At 38.2% G+C, this 13020-nt stretch overlaps 2 protein-coding genes across 2 annotated transcripts in view; both read right to left on the bottom strand.

The window, feature by feature from the left end:
* Positions 1-1169: 1169 nt before the first annotated feature.
* Positions 1170-6541, bottom strand: nmi (N-myc (and STAT) interactor). Its single transcript, XM_007575266.2, has 9 exons — positions 6369-6541; positions 6104-6166; positions 5316-5474; positions 5111-5227; positions 4726-4897; positions 4097-4203; positions 3097-3283; positions 2288-2391; positions 1170-1941 (listed from the first exon to the last, which is right to left on the bottom strand). The coding sequence occupies exons 2-9, from the start codon at positions 6164-6166 to the stop codon at positions 1738-1740; spliced, it is 1113 nt and encodes a 370-aa protein (XP_007575328.1). The 5' UTR covers positions 6369-6541; the 3' UTR covers positions 1170-1737.
* A 1082-nt stretch (positions 6542-7623) lies between these two features.
* slc37a1 (solute carrier family 37 member 1) overlaps positions 7624-13020 on the bottom strand; it is a 16704-nt gene continuing 11307 nt past the window's right edge. Inside the window, exons 15-19 of the mRNA XM_016662433.1 lie at positions 12805-12898; positions 12623-12701; positions 10704-10801; positions 10106-10170; positions 7624-9278 (exon numbers count right to left, since the gene is read on the bottom strand). Of these exons, the coding sequence (XP_016517919.1) occupies positions 9263-9278; positions 10106-10170; positions 10704-10801; positions 12623-12701; positions 12805-12898 (352 nt within the window). The 3' untranslated portion in view covers positions 7624-9262. The remainder of the gene's footprint in view (positions 9279-10105; positions 10171-10703; positions 10802-12622; positions 12702-12804; positions 12899-13020) is intronic.

The following is a 13020-nucleotide window of genomic DNA, read 5'->3' on the forward strand; positions in this document are numbered from 1 at the left end:
AAAAACTTTTAGTAGCATTACCGCCACCTACTGGTATGGAGTGTGGTTCCTGATATTTTACACAGAAATGTGATCTATCCTTTTAATTTTCTTCAGAACTCTTGCTGCGTCGCTTTTTATCAGCTGAAGACTTCTAGCTGTGTTTTATGGACTTCCTGATAGTAAAGAATTAGTCTGGAAGTTAACAATGCATGGAATAGTTTTAACTCCATAGGATATTTATAATTCCGTCAGTATTCTGAAGGAGAAAATATGAAACCGTAGAATACTGCATAGATTAAAATAACATGTCCTGATCAAAAATAACACAACTGGTTCTTTCGCTTATCAGGCCAATTTAATACTAACAAGGACATGGGACAAAGCTGGGGGAGGGAGGCTCAACGGTTTCACCTACCTGACTGGATTCATCGGGATTTATGGATAATTAAAGCTGCGTCTCATTAGTACAAAAGTGTTTATACCATCAGTATGTCATACTGGAGAACAAAGTATATTTCTCCCTCATGAAATATACCTCCCAGCCTTAATCCAGCTGGAGCCTCAGCTCTATGTACACACAGCAGGACTGGAGGATCCTCAGACCCGTTTCAATCCCTGTAGTCACTCCTATCCTGGTAGAAACTACCTTGTACCTGCTTTGTCCAGAGGGTCTGAGCTCGTGGCTGTCGAGGAACGATTGCATGAACTATGTTTATGTTTTAAATTTTACTCTATAGTTAATGTTTGCGTGCGACACACGTAATGTGCCAAAAATCCTGCATGATATTTGTATAGACTATGATTTAAATTACCACCTTGATGCACTTCCCTTCCTTTGGATGAATGTCTTAAAATATTATGGATGCAAACAGTTGTAATCTAAAATATGTATCCTCTTGTGGTTTGGATACTAAATTAAGGACAATCAGCTAATAGGTGGTCAAAGCAGTGTTTTTTTTTTAGATAACAAGGAATGATTATGTATGTGGAGGAGTTCAGCCATTAAAAGAAAGGGGGGGAAAAAAAGGAGATCTTGAGAATTTTTGAGCTCAAGCAAAAACAAAACATACATTTGCTTTGTCATTATAGGTTACCTGTCTTTTTTTTTCCTCTGGCAATCATTTGAAGGAATGATAAGTCATTTCTTGAACTTTGAAGTCAAAAGTAAAAGACACACACAAAACCAATTCCACTGACGTAGTTTTTATATTTTAACAGGCATCATAAACAAGGCAGAAGAGACAATAACAAGCAGAAGCTTAAACCTTAGTGATGACCCAGACAAAAAGTCTGATCTTTGCTTTTTACACAGTATGCAAAATACCTGTCATCCCTAGTGAGGGTAATTTACCACCATATATTCATATGATACATAATTTATTCTTAAATTAGTGCTCAAGTGTTCTTAAAACACTTTAGAAACGGGCTACCAATACCTGTTATGTCATGAATTACATTAAGATCAATATTCCAGAGATGTAATTTTAGCTCATCAGGGTTGAGATACACGGTGACTGAACATAGTTTCTTTCTGGAAACCCAGTTCATGTCTACAGATTGTGTAAGCATAGTAATTTATATATGCTAAAATCAAACCCGCTTTTCCAGAACATAAATAAAATATCACCGCAACCAAATAACATTTCCAAGTGTCAAAAGTTAAAAGATTTTCTGCTTTTACCACTGAACAGACCATGGAGTCAGGCTCTTCCTATCCTCCTGAATGTTGCTGAAGATGACTACTTCCAGCCAACTTTAGATGGTTGCGTCTACTTTGTCCTCACTGAAAAATGCCTGGAGAGACTTTCCCTTAGCAATATACTTGATGTTTTCAATTTCGCCACCGCTGTTGTTGGGCTTCTGGAAATGAATTTCCAGGTGGTCCTGCAGGTCCTCCTCATCCTCCACATCATCGATGCCTTCCAGAAGAATGGTTCGCCTCGATGAACCGCATGATGTCTGCAATGAATAACAGACATGAGGTCAGCTTGCATAATGATGTGGGACATATGGTGCCCAAGAATTTCAAAGCATTGATTAGAGTTGTGGTTGTGGAGTGACATGAAGCAGGCACCAATGGGGAGACCAACATCTGGAGTAGGGCAGATGTTCTGTTTATGCGAATGAGTAATTATACAGATGAACATAATTCGGACTTGATCCATCAATTAATATTTAGAATTACTACCATAGCAAGACTTTTATTTTGAAGACCAATTCTACTAACAGGGAGTGGCGTGTCCATGTGACTAGCTTGGAACATGAGTGACCAAAAGCTGCTTTTCCACTGTGTTTTGTCTCTTACTTGAAATTTCTCCAACTGGTACTCATACGCTGGTCCAACCTTGACATTTACTTCAGATTCAAGATTTACTTTGTACACTCCTTTTCTGGCCAACCTCCAGGCAACTACACACACACACACACACACACACACACACACACACACACACACAAAGACAACATTTCAGCATGGAATTCATCATTAACTCAAAATTGTGAATGAATGGATTGTGTCCATTCAGACACAACCTATTAATAGGTATTTTAATAAGATTCTTTTCACTGATTAAAATAACTTTAGAGTATCTATGGCATGGTCTCAGTCTCAAACTTCTAGCAATTTCGGGGTTAAAATAAAAATAAAAAAAAACATTTACCTTGTAGCACTAAATTATTGTACAGGAATGATCTGTCAAGTTTTGGTTCTATTTCAATCTTAGTATAAAGAACTTAATCCTTGATATTAAAATCTTGTATTTTCTGTATTTTTCCTTCCCTATTTCAAGTGCATTTCTTTGACAAAGTAAAGCTTTCAGACAGGCGTCTAAATGGTAAATGGTATCTACAGAGCACTTCAAGGACTACAAAGCACTTCACACACTTTCACACGCTGATGCTACCGGACAGCAGCAACAGCTTGAAATAAACCTATAAAACACAATTACTAATAGCCGAATCTAAGTAAATCTGTCGGGCCACAGGTTGACACTCGGGCAGTAATTCTGAGTGCCATGCCTTATGACTTGCTTCAAGGTAAATGGGTAACGAAGGACACACAGGTTGTTTTGGCATTTTCCTACATCTCGGTGTGTGTGACCCTGACGGCTATACCTCCAGGTTTCAAAAATTTAATGGACCCAGTTCCAGTCTTGACATCATAATCCACACTCTCCACTTCTCCTCCTCCCCTGGTTGGTCTGGAAAAGCTGATCTCCAGACGGTCCTCCGTTCTGTCCTGCGGCATGGCAGGGGGGATGTTGGATACTTTCAGCTCTTTTCTGGACACATCCATATGGACCTCCACAGATAAAACAAAGGTATTGCAAAAAAAAAACAAAAAGAAAAAACAGTTATTTCACAATGCAATGTTTGAGTGGTAATGACAATGTTTACACTATGTTCACATTTTATGTATTGTATGTAGTCAGACTTCAGTGTATCATGCAACCCTCAAAGATGTTAGATGTTGGCTGGCAGAATGAGCAAAGGAAAATGAGTGATAATTAACAAAAAGGGAAGAAGCAAGAGAACAACTCAGTGAGTGTGTGAATGGTGCAATCCAGATTATATTCAACAACATCTATAATGTCAGCGTACACCTTTGTCCATCTAACCATCTGTCTTTTTACGGCATAGCAAACCCTGAGGAAATGATTTAACCACCATCATAAGAGCCCTTCACTCAGTGTCTAAATGCCAGCTGTCAGTTTCTGTAAAAAGTGCAGCTGAACCAGAAGCATCTGAATTAAAACCACATACGTTTTCTCTCTAGTGACCTCTAGGTTCAGCAATTACACAAGGAAGGACTGAGTTCGATTTGTTATGGACAGCTGTGAGCAAATCTATCACTAAAACGTCTCCGTCAGGAAGCATGTGATGCCATCACCCTCTCAAAACGTTTTTTTAAAAAGTGGTGGAGTGAGCAGATTGATGGTCACTCAAGATTAATAAAAAATAATTGGAATTTGTTGGTATTTTCATTGTGGTTTTAAAAAGAAACATTTGTTTTTCATGTTTGTTTAAAATCACTCAACAAATGTGCAAAGATTTCAATCATCTATAATTCATCAGTGGTTCCGGTTTATTGGTAAACCTGGATTTTATTACGTACCTCAAACTTCACAGATGTTTCCAAGGCGAGTCCTTTTGGTTTCACATTCAAGGTTATGTCTTCACAGGACACACGGCAACCAGGGAGCTTCAGGACCTTTTGAGCCACTAGAGGATCGACAACATGACAGAATTACAAATCTTATGAAGAGCCAATGAGATGCGAGTCCGAGACACTCTTTACATGAAACTCGGCAACTATTTATATGTGCAAAATGTCCTGAAGGTCTACATATGTGTCGAGGAAAGACTGAACAACATTAATCAACTCAGTTAGCTTGGGGGGGAAAATTGTGCAAAGTTCTTTGGCTTTTGCTGGTTTGCTGTGATGATTCTAAAAAAAAAAAAAAACCTGCACAACGGAGTAAATCCCATCTCATTATTGGGGGGGACAATAAACAAGGACATTTCTTAAGCATAACTTAGTGTCACTGATCTAATCTCTGCTACACCTTCACAAAAATTTAAGACTCTAAATAAGTTTTAATAAGTAACTCCACTTAATAAAATTCATCACAAATATTGATTTGTTGTCGTGAAATGAAACTGAATCTTTTTCATGTCAACCACATTGCGTAATGTGCCGACAGAGCCACATATATAAGAAAACAACAGTGAAGTCCTGTTTACCTTTCTCTTCCTCAAACGTGATGAGAGCCTGCCCTCCTAGTAGGAGCACCGCAGCTCTCTGACTGATGGTAAACACTCCTCTGACTGAATCACTGACGTCTTCTCCCTCCTCGTTCTCCTCTCTGATAAGAGACAGAAACTTCACCTCCGTCTCTGGAATCTGGGCATAGATCTAGACAAGAAATACAGTTTTACATTTAAATTTGTGTGCTGTTATTGCCCCTGTGAATAATCAAGTATCCATTTAAATCAAAGATCTTTACTCTGAACAACTTTTATTATTTGGATGATTTTTTTTAAAACACCCCAATTCATATACTTTAGTAGAAAAGATTAACAAACAGGAAATTTAAGGTTAAAAATCAGAAAAAAATGACATTCTCACCTTGAATTTGTGCTTCAGTTTTGAAGCCTCGGTTTTCTTAGCCTCCAGCTGAGCTTTGCATCGCCTCAGTTTATCCAGTATATCTTTTTTATGTTTAGAAAGCTTCTGGATTTCATCCTTTATATATAAAAAAACGTGATTAACTATATATCATAACTATCTCCTTCCCAATAACCTGTAAGTGTAAACAAAGAGTCAGACATACCTTGACTTTTTCCAAGTCTTGAGTGAATTCTTTCTGGCAGGACTCCTGCTTTCCAGCTTGAGCCATCATTTCTGTTTTGGCATTCTCCTTTAATTCATCTTCTTCCAGTTTTTCCAGAACCAACCTGGCTTTCGCGTCATCAGCTTTCTCAACTTTCCTCTTTATATATACATACACAGACAGACACATGCATCAAAGAAAAGGAATACAATACTCTTTCTGAGTTGCAATATGTGTACATGGGACTTGTGGCAGAGATTTTCTTCTTTCTCTTGTTCTGCTACATTAGCTATACTCTGATTAATAAACCTATTTGAAAGAGCTTAAATTCTAGATGCAACTCCAAAAGCTGAGATGCTGCTTCTACAAGTGGGGAAGATCAACAACTCCTGCAACTGTCTGCATGCCCCTTCTTCTCCAGTCTGCCCAGTCTACACCTGGACTCTCCTGAAAAGTTTAGCTAATGTTTGGTCTAATTTATGGCAAGAGAAAGAGACCCAGCATTGCTATGCAATGTAAAAACATTCGGTTCTGACTGAAGAGGTCAGACTCAGACTAAGACACTTTTATGTTTCTCTAAGCTGCACTTCTACCAAAGAAAGCCATCCTCTCCTCCATCTGGCTGCTGTGCCATAACAGCAGATGAGAATCCGGCGATTGTTTACAGCGCCCCCGTCAGGCCACACGCTTCCGTTACAAAAGCGAAACCAAAACCAACAAAGTAGATGTTTTGTCACTGAAATAAAACAGTGATATAGAGCATATTTAGGTATACGTTTCCTTTTCACCTTCAATTCTTTCAGCTCCTTCTTCGCATCTTCAAGGTTGTCCATCTTTGCAATACTACTCATCTGACGAAAAGAAAAACAAGGAAAAAAAGAATCACTCTTCTCCGTCCGAACCCCTGAAGCTCTAACATAAAAATTATTTACATGAACAACAATTACTCTTTAATCCATTAGCATAAAGCCTGCCATAACATGGACGACGAAATCGAAACTTAAACCAGTAAGTCGATAAATTACGTCGCAGGCATTAGAAGTTGATTCCTACCTTTATTGGTGGTTCTTTTTATAAGGACCCTTTGCTAGTTTCTACGGAAGAGTTCGAAAAAGTACCAAAGTTGTTTATGAACTGATAGAAAACCTGAGAGGTCCAAGGTAGGAACGTTTTCCCAACACTTCTTGTCTACCGACCTCAGGCGCTGCTACGCAGCGTTTTATGACCGACTCAGCCTATGGTGCGTTCAAGAATGCCTCGTACAACCAAGAATAGTGCTGAGTTAAATAAAAATGATAAAGTGTTACCATTATTCAACGTCTCCAGAGTCTAATTCAGTCCTTTCTTGTCTTTGGACATTTTCAAGGGGTTTTACTGTCCTGAGTTGTTTTTTAAACGATGAAACTTCTTTGTATACAAAGGATGAATACAAAAACACTGGCATCATTAAAAAAATTAAACCCATTTACTACAAAATTACATTTTGTTCTGTGAAACACATTAAATGTTAATTTAGTTATCCTTCAAGTTCAGTGGTAATTCATAAGAGACAGACACAAAAACACAAGATAAAAAAAAGAAAGTTGCCTTTGTGGTGTAAAAACTATTCTTGGTTTTACTGTATGCTTAGGCAGAGATTAGATTTACATTGCATTTACTTAAATAATGACTTGATTATATGTTGCAGAATCTCAGAAACTGGTTTTAAAGATTTGAAGTTTGGTCAGACTGAATCTGTCATTAAAAATAGTTTTTAACAGTCTTAACATACAATAATGCTATTTAGGAAGTGATGCTTAAGACTTTGTTGATGTGTAATGATTTTTTTAAAATCCTATTTCAGATCATTTTGGAGTTATCTTAACACACACACGCGCACGCGCGTATGTGTGTGGGAGAAATTAAGACCACTCCACTGATATTGACTTCTGAACTCTTACTGAATTAAAACATTAGCATTGATGTTTCTAAATCAATATGAACTTGTTTTCTTTGCATTATTTGAGGTCTGAAAGCACTTCATCTTTTCCGTTATTTTGACCATCTTTATTTTCTGCAACATACAAAATTTTTGCTTGGAATTTTGGAGACAGTAGTTCATAGAATAAAAGAACAATGTTCATTTTACTCAAACATGTGCCTATAAAAAGTAAAATCAGAGAAACTGAATTTTAAGTGGTCTCTTAATTTTTTCCATCCAGACAGACAAACATCCTATTATCACAGATCCTAAAGTTGCTGAATTCTCGAGGATCCCTGCCTGCACTGCCCTGATATGTTGGAACTCCAACAACCATCAAAACACAAATCCCACAAAACCAAAGTTTATTCCTTTTCCCCAATATGTTCCATGAAAGAGCAGTTACAGAAATCATACATTTGTGATTTTCTTTCTGAAAATCAATTACAACAAACAAGGCACAAAATATTTCAAGTACTCAAAGTCCTTCCACCATCCCAAAATAAATATATATGTGGTCTTCTTTTAATGAAGATACAATTATATATATCTATCTTCTAAGTAGTCAATAAATTAACATACCATAAATAATTAACAAATAAAACAGAAAAATAGCTAAGCATCTTGCAAGATTCACAATTTTTAATGAAAGGACTAATCACCTTAGCAAATGATAAATTAGAAATAATTATTGAATGTTTCAACTTAACTCAAAATGAGCATGTTCTAAATAAAAACCTTGCAGAAACTGAACTTGAAATTAAACAACTTCAGCCTGAAACCTTCTAATCAGACAAGTGCATTGATAATTTATTAGACCCGCTCACCCCAGGCCCCTAGCACAAACAGACCACATTCCTCTTAGCAGCTTAGAAAAATAGAGCTTTGGTGCCCCATTACAAGACAAAGAATACAAAAATATTAATCAGAAATAAACATACAGATTAAAGTGTGCTCAAATCAACGCATAAAGTGATCTCATAATCTCTTTGGTTCAGTAAGGCAATAGCAGCTTTTCGTTTCAGTGGTCAACTGCTGAAAAACAGCGCTTAATCTGGGACGGCGCACAGACGGCAAACTGCTACAACTGAAGCTCACCTCCATCCAGCAGAGAGACGACTTCAACACTCATGTTATAGAGATGCTGTCTCTGCCGTTCTGATCTATGACTGACAGATGAGTCACATCAAATTAAAACGGCACTCTGCAAAAAGAACATAATCCAACAAATGAATGACAAAACCAAAACGGCAGTGAGCGCTACAAAGCTGCATGCAGCTGGCAGGACGTTGCTCAGAAAGCCAACTCTGGGATTTTCACTACAAACGTCATGACTGCAGCAACTGATTCAAATTCTAAGTGTTTCACATCCTCTGTTAGCAACAAGAGAATAAAAAACAAAGATAAAACCCTATGATCTGAATTTTTGATAAGGCTTCATATAATTAATATGACGCTACGAACTTAGACCATGAATACCAGTAATGGCATCTATAGCATATGGTTCAAAATGAAGCCCTGTTTTTTAGACTCCTGCTACAGTCTGCTATTCTTCCCTAGCTGGAGCAATAAAAACTATTATCTGAATGTAAACATGGCAGCTAATTTAGAGTTGTGATCACTATGATTAGAAAGATTCTGTCCTTCCTTAAACAGGGATCTGTTATAAATATCTGAGTAAAACCAAATCAGATTTCTCTGTGGGTTAAAAATAAAAAGGTTGTTAAACAGGATTCAGCTGTGTTTTCAAGAGATATATGAGGAAAGATACACATAAGCTGAGGGTACATGAAACTTGAAGTGTGCTGCTGCTGAGCTTGGTTCATCTTCAGTTTCCAGCTCTTCTCCAGAGTAAATCTTGTGCATTTGAGCCTGTCATGTTGTCCAGAGATCAGCTGAGCTGCCCTCCTTTCCAGGCTGAGACGAGTGGTCAGTGTGTGTTTCAGAGAGAGGGATGTGTGTGGCAACAGTGCAATCATGGCGCTGCTCAGTGCTCCTTCAACCTGTGAAGATGAGAACATCATGAGTAGGTGTGGTTACGTTTTACAGTCACAAGCAGTAGGCTGAACTTTGTCTTTCCTGAGCGAGTCGGAGCAAAGGTCTGATGTTTCCTGCACACGCGCACACACACACACACACACACACACACACACACACACACACACACACACACACACACACACACACACACACACACACACACACACAGTCGTGCGAGCCTAGAGACATGACTCGGACCTTTCAACCACACTCATGTCTCTTATTATCACAGGGACTTGTACTTAAATAAATGCACCATATTACTAAAAGTATGTCTTTCTTCACACATGTTGAGTGTCCACCAGGTTTAGGAGCTGGAATTGTTTGTTTTTTTACCATTTTTCCAGAAGCACATTGATTGGGTCAGACACTAATGTTGGATGATAAAGGTCTGGCTCAGTCTCTGGTACAATTAATCTGAACAGGCGTTTTATCAGATTGAGGTCAGGCCTGTCAAGTTCTTCCACACCAAACGTGCTGACCCATGTCTTCATGGACATTACTTTGTGTGCTGGTCGGCAATCATCTTGGATAAGAAAGAGACCAACTCCAAACTTTTCCTACAAAGCTGAAAGCATTAAATCATCGTTGATATTTTTTTCTGCCATAATTCAAGAGCGCACGTTGTTTTCAGTCTGAAAGCAGGACTTCATGTCTTTTGTTCTCAATAGATAGACAGAGACAGACAGACAGACAGGCAGCTAGCTAGCTAGCTAGCTAGCTAGGTAGGTAGGTAGGTAGGTAGGTAGGTAGGTAGGTCAGAAAAGGACCTGAGCGGATGAAGACTCACTCTATAGCAGAGACAGGGTGGGACTTGGATGAGGACAGCTCCTTGGCCACCAGCCGTAATAAAAGCTTCAACACAAACAATGAAAACATTTTATAAGCATACAAATTATCTGTAATGAATTAAGGCCTGCAGCTGTGGTCCACTTGGTAGCAGCGAAAAATAAAATAAAAAAATTACATCAAAATCTGACATGATAGAAATGTGGTTTTCCTTGCGCTTGTGTTCAGTGAAGCTGACATAAATGTTTTTTTCATGTCTAACTGTGTTTGCTCTGTGTTGTTATGAAGTCTATTAAAGGTAGTTGTATTTTTCTCCACTTTATTATAAACACTGTACACTGTCCAGAAAGAAAAATGTGGAACTTAGTTAATGAATAACTTTTACTTTAGCACTAAAGCTAAACATAAGTTTTTATTGCTGAGTAAGAGGGTGAGTTAATAAACGTCGAAAGAAGCTTTGCGCATAATTGAATATCTCTAACATTTCAGAGCTCTCTTTTGTCATAGAAATTTAAAACTACTGTCACCCCTGGTCCTGACGTTTAAGTATGTCCTCAAACCATTGAAATATCTCCATACAGTCACTGCTCTGCACTCACCAGCAAAGCGAGGAAGTCAGCAGTCATTAGCATGTAGAAGACCTGATTCCAGCCACCTGCAGACAACACGCCTGCCAGCAGGGGGCCCAGAGCTGCACCTATCACCACAAACACAAATAGAATTTTACATATGGGCCTAAAACTGAGGTTCACAGGTTGTGAACTCATTGTTCACTCACTACTGAGAACAATCTGTGGGGATTTCCTGTCTTTAGCAGAGGCTGCATCCAGGGAAGTGGTGTTTACATCAAAGAAATCATTAATCAGATAAAATGGGTGGGAAGACGAATTTATAATTTCTGTTTTTGTCATTATGCTGACAGGAAATAATTTGTTCTGCTGCAAAAGTTTGACTCCTATTTTTATTAATGACAAAACAGCAGAAGGCATGTAGTTAAACAGCAGAAGGCATGTAGTTAAACAGCAGAAGGCATGTAGTTAAACAGCAGCTCCATCAGTTACCAAATGTTGATCTGGGGCCTCATTTATAAAGCACCGTATGTACAAAAAGTGTGCAGCGTCATATTTTATGCACACGTCGGCATGTATACAGATGAACATTGCGTAAAAGTTTGTGTAAATATACGCAAACTTGTTTGTTTTTTTTTGTGCGGCAGCCACGCAAACTTTTTCTGTGGACAATAACAAACTACCAAGCGTCAAAACTCACCTAAATACACTGAAATCTGACTACACTCAGTTATTTAGACCAAGAAACATCAAACCAGATGTTTGTTCATTATTTTAATATTTTATTGTTTAAATGTAAACGATGAAACTGAAACGCATTTATCCTCAGACAATAACCTAACATGTAAATAAAGAAAATAAAATTAAAATGATGTGAAAACATCACTCGAATGTAAATAGTACTTTCCCTCAGTTTTTGTCTCAAAGATGTAACACATCGGTCTGTGTGCTGAAGAGCATGAAATGCATCTATGGGGTAATTTCATTCTCACTAAAAAGTAAAACAGGGTTGGATCAGCAGATTAATTGATTATTTATTGATTTATTTTTAAGGAGTATATGCAATCACAGGTAGATAAGTAGCTGTGCAAAGATGTGCCGCATAATTGTGGAGCTTTGGCTCTGATGTAGAGCATCGCCAATGGAAGGATTCAGAGGGAGCGATTGATCATATTGATCTCCTGGGAAATGTTAATGCTGGTTTGTTGCTCAGACTGATCATCCTGGAGCAAAACCTAAAGAAGGAGCCGTGCGGTACCGGTACCGGTCCAGCTGCAGTCGTCCTTCAGTCGCCTTTATGGACAAAAAGCGTCTTCGTTCTGTTAATGTGCAACTTCTGCACATGATTTCTCTATTCATAATAAACGTCCACATTCGCCACTCAAAGACTCTCTGACTGTCTATAAATCCTGGCTGAACGCTCTGCTGTTCAGGCATTTGCACAATCTCTATATTTTTTTTATTTTTTTCTTTCTTTAGATTGTATTATCTTTATTTTTGTGAGATGACCTTATGTGCCCTGAAATCACCTTTTAAATAAAATATATTATTATTATCATTATAAATACTTATACTGCTACAAACAAGGACAATGACATGGTTATTGCTTCATGTGGTGGCAGACTTCCAGGTATTTATACTAATTTAAATATGTATTTGTGGGTGGCGACTCAATTTCCTGCAAATGGGGATGTATAAAGGAAAGGTGTGTGGCCACAAGTGTGCACATGGCTTTATGCATTTGAAGTTTTTTGTGCGCCGCACTTTTCTAAATTTGTCCGTACGCCAAGTTTTAGTGTGAAAACTGCTCACTCGTCTATACATGAGGCCCCAGATGTTTCTGTGCTTGACTGCTATGTGTCAGCTAGGAGTAACAGGAGAACAATTACTTTAAACCTCTTGATCAGTGATGTATTGCTAACTTGGGGGAAAGAATAAATAGTACTGACCTACAGATCCTGTCCCATCGATGATGGCTGTGACTGTGGACAAAGCCCTGGCATTGCCTTTCAGGCTTTTGTGTGTTCCCTGTTATCGAAAATACAAAAAGAGGGAATCACAGAGGAGAGGTGTACATGCGAAAGAAAAATGATTTTAAAACATAAAACAGATTTTAGCGCGAAATACCTACCAGATCTGCTGACACAGCAGTTGTTATGAGAGCATATGGTCCATTCACCAGACCTCCACATACGAGCAGCATTCCTGGGAAACACCAAATCAGTCAAACGTCTATTCCTAAAGACTAGCTCAACGTCCACAGGAAGCATTTCCCATGAAACCATTTGCTCTGCATGCTGTCAATCAATCAATCAAGTTTATTTGTGTAGCACGTTTCAGCAACACG

The sequence above is a fragment of the Poecilia formosa genome, unplaced genomic scaffold (genome assembly GCF_000485575.1).
Source record: "Poecilia formosa unplaced genomic scaffold, Poecilia_formosa-5.1.2 Scaffold374, whole genome shotgun sequence".
In the NCBI taxonomy this organism is placed as follows: Eukaryota; Metazoa; Chordata; class Actinopteri; order Cyprinodontiformes; family Poeciliidae; genus Poecilia; species Poecilia formosa.